The 14055-nt window shown below is 48.6% G+C and overlaps 1 protein-coding gene across 2 annotated transcripts in view; it reads left to right on the top strand.

Annotated features, from left to right (window-relative positions):
- NR6A1 (nuclear receptor subfamily 6 group A member 1) overlaps positions 1-7115 on the top strand; it is a 254995-nt gene extending 247880 nt beyond the window's left edge. For both annotated transcript variants that reach the window (XM_036913969.2, XM_036913970.2), the window contains one exon: positions 429-7115. In XM_036913969.2, coding sequence (XP_036769864.1) covers positions 429-517 — 89 coding nt within the window. In that variant the 3' untranslated portion in view covers positions 518-7115. The remainder of the gene's footprint in view (positions 1-428) is intronic.
- Positions 7116-14055: the final 6940 nt, after the last annotated feature.

The following is a 14055-nucleotide window of genomic DNA, read 5'->3' as shown; positions in this document are numbered from 1 at the left end:
TGAGAATCTACCTAGAAAAGAAAGAAACCCAGATTTTCTCATGGTATTTTAGCTCTTAGAAGGCATCTGGTAATACCTCTCAGTTTCTGACTCCTCATCTGTAAAATGGGGATAAAAAGTAATGCCCATCACACAGAAATACTGTGAGAATTAAATGAGATAATGCATTTAAACACCTAGCATGGAGTAAATATTCCCTGGATAGTTGCAACGATTATAACTTGCACCATTATGAGGCTCCCTACGGCATCAAAGTGGATCTGGGTATCAAGATGTTAGCCTGGTCTATCTGACCTTTGTGATGCCCTGTACTTTCTTGCCCCAGTCACTCAAAAAGGCAACATTCTCTCTTTGCCACCCCAAGAGGAGGTAGACATGCCTTTCCACCGGAGCCACTGCTAACTCTTTTTTTCTCACCTTGTTCCCAGGAAAGATGGTGAATGTACCCCTGGAGCAGCTGCCCCTCCTCTTTAAGGTGGTGCTGCATTCCTGCAAGACAAGTGTGAGCAAAGAATGACCTGTTCCCAGAGCCCCTCCTCAGGCCAACCACAGCGCCTTGGGTGGGCAGGACAGGCTCCAGAAGAAAGAGCCAGAGAGACCAAGATGGAGGCTGTGGGGCAACATTTCCAGTTGCCTCCAAAGCAAGGAGAATTTTTGTTTGTTTGTCTGTTTTTTTAACTTCATTTTTCTATATATTTATTTCACGACAGAGTTGAATGTATGGCCTTCAACATGATGCACATGCTTTTGTGTGAATGCAGCCAATGCATTTCCTTGCAGTTTACAGAATGTGAAGATGTTTAATGTTACAGTGTTGTCATTGTTTAGAGATAGTTCTTTTGTATTTTGAGGGAGAGGGTGGGAGGGGGCTGAGATGAATATTTCCAAAATATTGACAAAGACGACTACCTCAGTGGAAAAGGAGGGATATGACCATCCCTACTTTTTCCACATATTCTCAGCAGACTTGTACATTTGTCTGTCAGAGAGCAAACTGCCTTTTCTAGCCACAGAATTGCCAGGTAAAAGAGCACACCATAAAGGGGCAAAGTGGTGTTAGGACATTTACTAAGCAAAGTGGGTGAGGCCTTGGAAACAGGGAAGGAGATGAGGATTTAGCCATTTCTTTTCTCTGGAAAGCATGAAAGTTGAAAGAGTGGGGCACAGTGACCAAATCTCAGTTAGATGTCCTCCCTCCAAACAAATCCTTAGGAAAGGAGTTTCTATTCTCACATCACATTGTGGGGACCCCCTCCCTATCATCTGAACTACAACTATAGGTTTCTACCACTTCCAGATTTTCACCAGGCAAAGTCCTGGCAATAAGCTAACCCTCAGGTTCCTTTAGTGCTCACAGCTACCTAATTTTCTTTCCTGGATCTACCAACGGCCTGCCTTCCTCTGATTCCTTGCTTCTCTCTTTTAAATTTGACCTTTTATTGGCCCTTTGAAAAAACAACTGAACAAAATGTCAGGCTCTGAATCCTAGTGCTCACTACTGATTTATACTCTTTTCACTTTACTTTCTTTAGAGGGTAGAGGGACAAAGGCCAGACTGCTAAAAGAATAACTACCCTTCCCATGGAGTTCAGTGTTCCCTCCCCTGTCCCGTCCTCCCCTTGGAGTGAATTCAAACCCTGCAGTCTCTTCTTCAAACAGTGGAAAGGTCCAGTCACCCATCTGCTGACCAGAATTTTTGCTCCTACATTCTACCCCAACTTCTCCTAATTTCTCCAAAGTGAGACCAGGTTTCCTTAGAACAGAAAGCCCAAGACCCGAGTGGCTCAGCTGCCCCTTAGAGTATCAGTGGCCTGGCTGGACCAGGGCCTGGAAGGCTGGAGTCTAAAGCACCTGGAAGGGGGGGGGGGGCTTTAAACTACCTCATGTTCCTAAGGGCCTGGCTGCCCCCTCTGCAGATGCGGCCTGAACCCTTTGTTCTTTCACTATCTGCCCCACCTCATCCTGTGAAGTGTTTCTTACCCTCTTGGCTTTGGCCAGCGGCCCTACCATGTCTGTCTTGGAACTCTTTGAGGTGCTTTTCCTTTTCTGCCTTACCACAGCAGTTCCTGCTTCCACCCAGGTATCCCACAGGCAATGCAACAGACAGCCCATCTAGCTGGGTGCATCCCCGGATGGGCTTGAGGGGTCTACAGCACCTCCTTTAGCCTGTTTAGTCAAAGGCTGTTTGCTCTTTTCCCAACTTGGCCTAGCAAACTTACCCAGTGGGCCACCACAGCATGTGTGTGCTGGGTAGCCTATGTTGGATTGCAATTTTTTCTTTCCAGTGAAATGTTATGGGTACCAGCAGAGTGATGACTTTGTCCCTTGATGGATCTAAGACTCAGAGCATTACTCCTCAATGCCATTTCCCCACCTGCTCTGAGAAAGAAAGAAAAGCAAAGAAAGAGAGAAGAGACATGTTCCTCAGGAAAAGCTCCAGCCAGAATGTTCTTCACATGTCAATGGAAAGACTTGTGTGTGTATGTGTGTCTCTTTATTTCTAAGTTCACAATATTTTTATTTCCATGAATTTTTTATTTAACCAACTAGATCACATTCTTTGGCTACAGGTCAGACTCCGAGCTGCTTTCAAGATAGGGGACACATCAGAGACCCCCATTCTCTAAGATGGCTTCTATGTGCAGCATCTTTCTTTGCTTATACTTCTATCTGTTAGATTAGTTTATTTTGGAAATTGATTTTCTCTTAAGCATTTTACCAGTTGCGTTGGGCATCAAAGGAAATTACTCTCTGATGAAGCAAGAACGTGTCTCTCCAATAATGCAGCATTAAACAGAGCAAGTTGTTAATTTGTGGAGTGGGGGAAAGTTTCTGTGAGTTGCCATTGTACAAATCCATTTTTACAAATGTTTGCAGCAGATTCCACAGAACAAAGAGCCCATTCATTGCCAAGAGCCCTGCAGAATCTCTGAGCCAAGTGGCCGAGTGTTCTGAGCCAGAGCCTGACCTGTGGACCGCCTTTAATGTCTTCTGCACCCAGTCCTTTTATGACGTGGGCTTTTTTTAAACAGGGTAAAGTGAATGTGTTGCATTGCAAACTCAGGTATTGTGAGGAGAAGGTAGGAGTGTAGCTAGAAGCGTGGAGACATTAGGTCAGCCACTAGATGTATTTGTGAATTTGGTTTGAAGGACACAGAGAAAAGTTGGAGGGGGAGGTTTGATGTGTTTGTTTTTTGCCTTTCTTCCCATAATGTTTGGTTAACAGGTAGCCCTTTTGCTAGTGGAAGAAGAAAGAAGTTGTGCTTGTTGTCTAATTCCCCTCTCTTCTGTCCTCTCTCTGATCCCCTGCCACCAACAACAGTCACTTTGAGTGAGAATTTTTCCACCATAAAAATATGACCCTGAAAGCTGTGTAGTAAAGGAGAATCCCACCTCCTTGCACTGTGTTGAAACATACAAGTTTTTCCCTTCTTTTCCCTTTGAATGTTTTCTTGACCCAGGACAAAAGTTTGAAATCTTGGAACTTCACCTGCAACTCATGCTCTCTGGCTCCTTGTAGACTTTTGGAGTCTTTCACAAGGTTTGGTGGTCTTTCCCTTAGTCTGGAGAAACTCCCCAGAACCTATCTCAAAGCACTCCACCTGGCTTAGAGGCTACACAGCCCCCATGCCCAACCCGTAGGTGTGGTGGGTGAACCTCTAGGAATAGGAGGCAGTAGGCAGGAGCTTCTCTGTTCTGTTTCCCAGAACCCGAGGAGGGAGAGAGGGAACCTAGGGGTCACCATGGCATCACTCTATACCTACCTCTCTCTCACCTACTACCCCTTCTCAGGGAAGTGAGTATCTGCCATGGCCAATATGTCTACAGGCCCTTAAAGCTCTGGGCTCTCTGAGCTAGCTGCCTTGTTATGCTATCCATTTCCTACTTTAGTTCTTGATTTTCTGGGGAATGGGATGGATGGAGACAGACAGATAAACTCAGCATGGGCAACATCTAAGTCATGTCTAACATTGGCCAAAGTAAAGGGCCCCTGGCCTCCTAGCAGGGCAGGAAGTTGAGCAGTGGTTCCAAGTCTAGCTCTGGGCCCCTGGTTTATGTCTTTTTTCCATGTTGCTTTTTAAAATTTTGCAATTGTTTTAAGAAATCCAGACTTTGAGACCAACCCTTTCGTTAAACTTTAAATTTTTTCTTTATTGATTTTTTGAAAGTATAAAACAAAACAAAAAACTAAAAAAAAACTAAAAAAATAAACAAAAAATGTATACAAAAAACTACTCTTACGTTCCCCAACTTGATCTATGAGAGTTCCCCTGCACTCCCCTCTGCCTTTGCAGTTGATTATTCCTCCCTTTTTCCTTGGCTTGAAGCATCTATGTCCAGTGTCTGTGAAATGATGTTTTATCTGTGTCTCAGGATGAGAAACGGCAATCATTCCACCAGGTGCTGGAAACCGATAACCTTGAGGGCAAGGGTTTCTAGGGCCACAGCTCAGGGATGTGTATTTAATTACAGGGTCCCCAGAAACCCCTCTCTTGGCTGGCATGAGCAACAGCTTCTTTTCTGGGCTTGGGAGCCAGACCTGGACTGTTCTCTCAGAGGCAGGAGCCCCAGAGAGCATTCTGAGTGTGGGGGCAAACTGGGGCTTCCTCTGGCTGCACCTTGGCTACCTTGAGACTTGACTTCTGGCTGTCCTGCAACATGAATCACAGTGGCCCTGCCTCTACCAACTCATAAGAGACCTGGTCCCTCAGTCTAATCCAGTCCCCATCTGGCCTCCCTCCTCTGAGCCTACTGCCCTAAACGGGCCACAACCACCTCAGGCATCAATCACAGGCTCAAACAGAAGCTGTGAGCCAGGCCAGAGCTTGCTTTAAGCCCAAGAAAAAAAGTTGTATTAACTGGTGGAGGCTAGTCTTCTGAATCCTGGAGTCAGCCTTGCCAGTCAAAGGGTCATTTTTGCCCTTTGGTGACTTGTTTTCTTTCTCTGAAATGTCTTATAATAGGTGATAATGTTGACTCAAATTTCCATGAAAAAGAAAAAAAAACTACCTCTTGAGTGACATCCTGGTCGATTATTCTTTGAGGAATACTGTGGGAAAAGAGCTCTGTAGCTCCTGCTTTGTTTACGTGTTTCTGTCGGGAAAGAAACCCGCCTTCCCTGGGTTGTTGGTGTTTTTGTCTGTGTCGCCATCCCAGGTTTGTGATAGGGGCTTGTGGCTGCGTTGTAATGTCTGGGCCATGTCTGCGGAGTTCTCCCCACCTGCCCAGCCAGGGACCAGCCACCCTTCGAAGAGGCGTCCATTTCCTTCCCATGATCCAAGGCACAGGGAGCACCACCTCCCACACCACCCCCGTAAGGGGCTCTGGTGGCATGTGCAGCCATGAGTCTACTCCAGGGCCACCTACCCTAGGCCCACCTCTACCCACAATCCTGTGTAGGAATCGAGTAAGCGGATGTCTCTGAGCCCTTGTTCCCAAAGGGCCGGCCAAGGGCTGCCCACCAGCCTGGCTCCATCAATCCTGCGTGACCAAATGATAGTTGGTGGGCTCTGCAGGCTACTACCTCCCACCCCGCCAGCTGGTAAGGGATGGGCCGTTTTCTGTGAATTGACTACCTGTGGAAATGTGACCAATTAGTGTAAAATGCATGTTTAGCAAATGTTAGGTACTGTATTTGAACCAATAAATGTGAATCCTCTGCACATGGCATCTGTCTTTGAAACTTGACTGGGGTTCTGGGGAGGAACAATGGAGTGTCCCAAGGAGCTGGCTTGTGCCTTCAGAGCTGTCGCTGCTGCTTATAGCTAACACCCACCCAGTTACTATTGTTGAGGGTCTGACTAAGGTGTCTGCTTTTGTGTGCCAGGGTCCTCTGTTGGGACTTTTCATAAACCTGAACCTTCTCAGCATCAAGGATTATTACCTCTATTTTATAAGTGAAGAAACTAAGGTTAAGTGAGGTGAAGGGACTCATCCAAGGTCACCCAGCCAGAAAGTGACACAACTATAAAAACTGGTTGATTCTAGTAGGAGAGACAAACAGATCTTTGCAGAACAGTGGGATCGGGGTTATTGATAATGTTATTAAAGACGTGGATGGGGTTGTAGGGACCTAGAGGAGGGAATGGCTTGTTCTTAGGAAGGGCTTCACCGATGAGTGCTGAAGGTGGGTGGGCCTGGGGAAAGTTACCAGAGAGAAAGTGGAGGATAGATGGGTAGAGGGATTAACAACATGTTTGCAGGCCCAGCTGTAAATCAGAAACAGATGGGATATTCAGGTGTAACAAGGGACTGCTATGGCAGGAATGGTGGCAGATGAAAGGGATTAGCAAGAGCTGAGGCTGGAGAAGCACTGGGAGCCTTGAATGCCACAGTCAGGAGTTTGGGTAAGGAGAGCTGCCTGCTACATCTATGATAGTGTGCTGGTGGGTGACCTGCCTCATATGTCACTGTTGTCCAGCCAATTAATACCTGTCTTAAAATAGACCAGGTTTTCTTATAACTGAGGAAACAGAGGCTCTGAGATGTCAAAGGGATGGTGCCCAAAATCTCAGAAGTGGCAGAATCAGAAGTGGAACCAGATCTGCTCAACTGTCTTGTAGTCCTGCTGTTCATATGATCAGAGAAGTGGCAGGGTTTAGGTTGAGGATTATATGAAGACAGATGGAAAGATGAAGGCTCCTTAGTTTGGGAAGATAAAGGTTGAGGAGAGTGGTCCAAAATCTATTAAATCCTCATGTGTGAAATGAGGGGAAGCCCAGCTGTCTTCTTATACCTCTACCTCCTCCAGCACAAGGGATCAGAGAGCCCTTGTGGTTTGAAAGAATGATTTTGGAACAAAAGAAATGTTGCAGAACTAATTAATAGACTCTTCCTTGCTCCACAAGAGGGAACAAATAAGACACAGAGGTGCAAGGAAGAAAAGGAATGCACTCGCTAAACACCTAGTCAGTGTCAGGCACTATGATCAGTACGTCACGTGCATAGTCTCTGTAATCATAACAATATTGCAATGTATTATAGGCCCCAGCCCCATTATACTCACAAGCAAATCTAGGCTTGAGGAAATTAAGCCATTTGCCTAAAATGACACATGAACAAGTGGCAGGATTGGCTTTTGAGTCCAGGTCTATCAGATACCGAAGTTACAACAAGCTTCCTCCCTGCTCAGCCTTAGCAATTCAGTGGTGCTGAATGTGATTGTCAAGTTTGTGACAAAGCTCAGTCATGGCTTTCAGTTGAACTTGTTGACAAACAAGACTATCAAACTAATAAAGGATTGATTTCTGTAAGAGGTAAATGAACAGACTCAACCAAATTGATCTGAAAAGCAATGCTGTCCCAGATATACGTAGAATGCTGCAGACACCAAATCTGTGTGGTTTCTCAGAACACAAGACAACCTGCAAGATGGCTCCATTGGAAATGAGGTAGGAGTCCTATCACCAGAAATCTGGGAAGTATTGCACTCACTCTACCTTCCTGTCAAAAGTGAGCACGGAATATTTCCCCTCCTGTTAAAATTATGTTGGGACAGTATTCCATGGAATAAAATTAGGACACTGCTCTAAATTTGTAAATTGTTACATTTAACTAGGGATGAGCTTTTGGTTTCCTTGAGTACCAGGCAATTTGGAAGTAAACGGTGAAGTCGTTAATATACAGAGAGAGCAAGGCAGAGATAAGCATTTTATGTCCATTCAGTTACTGATTGATGATACAGTGATCCCATTTTACAGATGAGAAAACTGAGGCCCAGAAAGGGTAAGTAATTTGCCTAAGGCTGCCCTAACTTGTATGTCACCTCAGGAATGAACATGAACCATCATTGACTGAGTGCATATTAGGCAGGATCTGTGCTGAGATCCTTATGCAAATCCTCTGAGGTAAATTAGTTAATCTCTGTGTAACTGAGAGGGAAACAGCTCTGGGTTATATCAGTTTGAAGCCACCAACCACCAGAAATGATGGCAGGGGAGGGTGCTGGGATGAGGTTGGGTGTGGCTACGTGGAGTCCTCTCCCAGGGATTGTTTCCTTCAGGCAGCTTGTGGGACAGTAGGCACATCAACCAGGAGTCTTACCATCTGAGTTCTAATTTTAGCTCCACCCTTAGCAGCTGTATGTGGCTGTAACCCAGAAATATCCTTCTCTCATCCTTACTTTCCTGGTCAGACGATGGAGATGATGATAATGGTCCCTGTGTCTTAGGGGTTTAAGGAGGATTTGCTGTGGCTGGTTGGAAGTAGGGGCATAATGAAGTCAGTCCATAAAAGGCAGCTGTGTGAGGGGAGCGGCAGCCTCTCACGTTCCAATAGCAGGAACCTAGCAGAGCCAGAAGCCACCTCCTGGGCTTTGCCTGGGTTTAGCCGGACTGCCCACCAGGGTTTTAGGCCCACAGTGGGAATCAGCTTCTCTTAGATCCTGTGGCAAGAGTGCCCAACTGTCAGACCCAGGGCTCTTGGAGTCTCGTTCCCTTGGCAACAAGTCTCACCATGGAGACCACAGCCCCCTCCTTGCCCTCCCTGCATGCTCCCTCTCCACAGACCTGTGTTCGACACCTAGTCCCAGGAGCAGTGTGGCAACCAAAGAAAGCTCCAGGGAGGCCCTTCCTCAGGGTGAGGAGCAAGGCCAAAGGAACTTGCAGTTTTTGTGTCTACTTTATGCCTGGCACGGTTCTGAAGAGTCTATATATGTGGTCTCATTTAGGTCAAAAGTCAGGCACTCACCCTATTTTACATAAGTGGAAACTGTGGCTCAAGGAGACATAATGGACCAGCCCAAGGTTTCACAGCCGGTCACTGTTGGAGCTGAGTCCTGAATCCAGAGTTTCCAACTCGGGGAGCCCTGCTTTCCCTGCAGCTCCCCACCCCCACCAACATTGTGAACAGCCTCCAGTCTGGGGAGGTTGGATAGTTGGGTGAATTCCCTCTGCCCTAGGCCTAAGCTGGTGGTAGGGGCAGTGGCCAGCAGCCCTCAGAGCTGGGCTGGGCAGGGCAGCAGAACAGAGGAACTGCACTATTTTAAGCCAGGGCCGGTGGGCCCCATGTGGGCACAGGGAGGGTGGCCTCGGGCCCTTGGCCAACTTCCCGGAAGTCACCATGGCCTCCCTCCTCTCCCCTGAGCAACTTTCTGAGGCAGTCACTTCCCTACAAACAGGAAGGAGGCCCTCAAGCTGGGAGACCTCCAGCTCCAGCTTTCTCCTCCTACCCACTAGTCTTTACTACACAGGGGAGCCCCCCCTGGCTCCACACCCTGATCGATGTCCATTATCTGGGCTGACTCTGAGCAGGTGAGTGAGAGGAGGTCTGCTACTTGGCTGCCCCAGTCCACCCGTTGCAAGCCCAAGGCCCCCACCTGCCCAAGCCCTTTGCCTGCTCACCCACAGCCTGATTTCTCCTATATTTCCATTGTCGCTGGCCACAAAGAGCCTCAAGAGCAGAGGTATCCCAGACTTGGCTCCACTCAAGGACCCTATAGAGAAGCAGATTAAGAGACAAATAGAAACTGGGACATTCCCATAGAAAAACTGAGGCAAAAACCTATAGATTCATTAAGGCAGAGACAAAAATTAGAGAGGTGCTAACAGACAAAAGTAGGGAGAGATGGATGTAAAGGGCTGGGCCAAGAGGGAAGCCAGGCAGCTCTGAGTGGTTGCTCCTGACCACCCCCTAAGTACAGGCCCTGTTTCAGGGCTGTGGGGGGCCCACTGGCTGCATGGCTGAAGAAGAATGTGGGGAGCAAGGCTGGGTCACCCCTTGAGGGCCAAGCGTGTGCACAGTAAGATAAACTACTCCAGGAAGGGGGCCCCAGCTGTGGCTGCACGCACCAGGAGCAGGGTGGAGAGGCCCGGGCCCAAGGCTGGAGCTTAGCCCTGCCAGACACCCAGCTCCTGCATCTCCTCCTGAGGGCTTCCACCAGGCCTCATTCTAGGCGGTCCTAGGTCCGTCATCCCAGGCCTTGGGAGCGTGCAGATTCTGCAAGTGTCGCGTTCATAAAGGCAGGGTGGGCCTGGGGAACCCACCAGCCACAGAGCCTCACTTCATCAACAGTGGCTGCAGTTCTAGCTCAGGTGAGGGGGGCCAGAGGGTCACTAAGCTGGCCAGGCAGAGCAGGGGTTCTCGCAGAGGAGCACTGTGGTGGAGCAACTGTGCACACAACTGAGTTGTCCCCATGTAGCTTTGTGCATGAGTTTGGGGCTGTGTGTCCCTGTACTTCCTTGCATGTGGGGGTGTGCAAAGATGTATTTGTCCACTTGATGCCAGGAACCCCACTCCCTTCACAGGTCCCTGCTCTCAGACTAGAGAAGTAGCCCCCAGAGGCACCTGGTCTCGCCTACCCCCACCAGGTGGTCCAGCCTGGAGAGCCCTGAGGCAGAGGGGGAAGAGCTAGCAGGTCTAGTGCCGGTCCCCGGCCCCCCTCCCCGCGCTGCAGCTGAGGCTCCCGCTGGCCACGGCCTTGACCCAGCACTACGGACTTCTCTGACATTGGCATCGGATCTGAACATCTGGCAGCAGGCTGATAAGGGGTGCAGCGGAAACAGCCTCTGCTGCTGCCAGCAGCCCCACCCCCTCCACTGCCCTGCTAGGGGTCTCCGCATCCACACTCCCTCTGCCTCCAGCTCAGTCCCTGCCCCTCTCTTTTCTCCTTCTCTGCCTCAGTCTCTCTCCCCCCCATCTCTTCTCTTTCTCTTTATCTGAATTACTCTCATTCCTTCTCCCTCTCCCCCTCCAGCCCCCTCTCAGCCTGCTTCCCTTCCTTCCTCCCTCCCTCCCTCGCTCCTCTCTCTTTCCCTTTCTGTCTGTCTGTCTCGCCATCTTTGGGTCTGTTATGCTGTCAATGGGTCTCCCTTCCTCATTTTCTGCCCCTTTTCTCAGTGGTGTCTTTCTTTGTCCTTCTACACTGTACCCTAACCCCAGCCTCACAGTTCTGTCTCTCTCCTCTCCACTTTAAGTTTCTGGGTCTCTGGTTTGTTTGTTCCTTGTTCCACCTCCAGGAAATAGGCCTGGCACTTTGGGAAAGTCCCCACTTAGAAGAGGGAATCTGGGCTTTGTTTGCTTGGAGAGGGAGGGAGGGAGACCCTGGGTCAGTACTACACCCCTTCTCCTTCCCCTCTGGGTGGGTCTCATGGCCTGGGACCACCTGGGCTGGAGCTTGAAGGAAAAGACAAATAGGCCACCCAGGGGCTCTGGCAGAGTGGAGAGGACTGAGCTGCAAGGCAGGGTTCTGGGCTCCCACTGGCTGGACTGGAATCCTGGTGCCATCACACCCTTTGTGTCATGTGATAACTTGGGGAAGACACCATGTCTCTCTTAACCTGAGTTTTCAGCTCTCAAATGTTGCTCATGGGAGGTGAGGGGAAAATGCTACTTACCTCTAAGGAAGGTAGAGAGGGTTTGAGACCACAGGTGAGGAATGGTTAGTAGGGGACCAGCATGTAGGAGGCACTTTGGCAGTAGGCTTTGCCATTACTCATGCCTCATCCAACAAGGGCAAGGGCAGAGGTGGGGCAACACAGAGGAAGGAGATGTCAGAAAACAGCCAGGTGACTAGGGAGGGGTGAAGAGCACCCAGCTAAGCGGTGAAGTGACAGCTGACCGCCTACAGAGAAAGCTACAGGACAGGAGGAGCAAGCAGCAGAACTGTACATTTGGTGCAGAGGCAAGCAGTCATTCAACAAACACTGATGCTTCCTCGGTGCTGGCTGCTGTGGGCCAGGAGATAAATCATACCTAAGCCTTTCCTCTAGGGCTCCCCAGGCTAGCATGAGTCATTTATGGAAGGGCAAAGAGTGCTCAGGGTGATGATGTAACCTCAGACCCAAACAGAAAGGGCCCCTGAGAACAGATCTGCCAGTCCTTCACCTTGTCTGCTTGTGTTTTGCTAACATTTACTGAGCACACACAACATGTCAGGCAACCACTGAGTATGTGTATTGTCTCATTTTAGCCTTAGTTTATGGAGAGGACATGAGGCCCAGAGAGGGGAAGTAACTAGTCCCAGGTCACACAGTAAGAAAGTGGCAGAACTAGGATTTAATCCAGCAAATCTCTTTCTCAGGGCTCAAGGCCTTACCAGGAGACTGGCAAAGCCAGGCTGGTTCTTTCCATGGCATCATGGTGTTGGAAGACCCTGTTTGTCCTGTTTAAGAAGGCAGGGAAAATGGACCCAATTTCACAGTCTCCCATAAGAAGAGGTACAAAGGACCATAATTATTGTTACATGTATGTGACATGTCAGTGGTGTGGGGTGTTTTCTGGACTATTTCTTGCTTAAATTCAGGGGATGAGTGGTATGATCCAGAAACAAAATCACTACATTAGAATGGGGAGGGTAGTTAGGTTCAGTCATACACTCAAGGGAAGTGAATCTTGTAAAAACTTCTCTGGGTGAAAGAGGCATAATTATGAGGTCATGTACATTAGGAAATAAGTTGTATATTATGTAAGTAGAATTAGCATACAGTCATCCCCCCTTATCTACCTGGGATATGTTCCAAGACCCACAGTGGATGTCTGAAATGGCAGATAGTACTAAACCCTATACATATTGTTTTTTTCCTATATATACATAGCTATGATAAAGTTTAATTTATAAATTAGGTACAGTAAATGATTAACAACAATAAGTAATAAAATAGAACAATTATAGCAAGATACTGGAATATAAGTTTTGTGAATGCGGTCTCTCTCAAATTATCTTATTGTACTGTACTCACCCTTCTTGTTGTGATGGTGTTAGATGAAGTGAGGTGAATGATGTAGGCACTATGACGTAGTGTTAGGCTACTATTGACCCTCTGATGGTGCCTCAGAACATGTGCTTTCAAACTGCAAGAGAAACCACAGACAATGGGGGACGACTGTGCATGTTATCAGAATCACTTGGTTATGACTGTCAGTAAATTATTGTCTTGTATGTATTTTCACAATAAAAATATGTTTTGTGTGGCACTATGAGGAAGACACACTAGATTTTACGATATAATTGGCTTCAGTTATCAAGAACAATCCCTCTCATTCCAAGCTGGGTGAGTGTTCTGTGTGATTTGCCTATTTCCTCAAATGAAGAGGAATATAGGGGGATTGTCAGCGTGATTGCCCCATGGTCCTCCGTGCCACTCCCCAACCCCCAGGAAGAATAGCTGGGAGGTAAATTCTCTAGGGACAGAGACTTCTTCCCTTTTCTTGTCTTTTCCCCAGGGCCTAGACCAGTGCCTGGCACCCAGTGTGCATTCAGTAAATGTGAGATGAATGTAGGAGTTCACAAAAGAGGGCCTTGTGTATGGGAGGGGTGCAAAGCAGAGCAACTTGGGCCCTACAGACCAGGCCATTCAGGACCTGTCTGGGCCTAAGACTGGACAGGGACATCCCAGTTTGTGGGGAGGCCTGGTCTTCTACATAAAGCCTCCTTTCCTCTGCCCGGCCCTCTTCTGGCCTACCTACCCGCTTGGGCCAACCAAGGGCCACTGACACCAACCACCTGGCCCTGGAGGCAGTCTCAGCCCAGCATCAACTTCCTCCAGCTATCAACTGGGAGCATCAGCAGTTCATGGCAGGTGGTGGCATTCGAAGAAGCAAACATGGACTGCACATAGGAGGTGTTCAGTCTGCTCACCTGCTCGCCTTTCATCCCCTCTTCCTTTCTTCACCTTCTGGAAGAGTAAAAAAACCAGGCCAAAGCAGCAGGACATCTGGTCAAGTCATCCATGCCCCTGCTTCCACGCCAGCCACCCTGACTTCACTCCCTTGTCTGGGCCAGGCTGGACCTCGGAGGGACCAGGACCCAGAGAGGTAGCCTTTCAAGGGGAGAGCAGCCAGGCTACAGGCTGGGTGGGGGAGTTGCCCATAAATCAGGCCCCACTCCCACCCAGTCGCTAACAAGCGGGGCTGCCTACCCGCCTACGTGGGGTCCCTGCCTCTGGGCTCCCACGGCGGCCTGGAACAGCCAGCTGGCCAAGGCCTGCAGAGTGCCTTGGCCTCCGCCCCCACTGGCGGCCCCCAGATAGATAGGGGTATTTTTTTTTTCTTTTAGGAGAAGAAAAAAAATAGACCTAAATGAAGAGAAACACCAACAAAGAAGGAGGCCTGCAAAGT

The sequence above is a fragment of the Manis pentadactyla genome, chromosome 3, assembly GCF_030020395.1.
Source record: "Manis pentadactyla isolate mManPen7 chromosome 3, mManPen7.hap1, whole genome shotgun sequence".
NCBI classification, from domain to species: domain Eukaryota; kingdom Metazoa; phylum Chordata; class Mammalia; order Pholidota; family Manidae; genus Manis; species Manis pentadactyla.
This window is presented reverse-complemented; position numbering and strand designations above follow the sequence as displayed.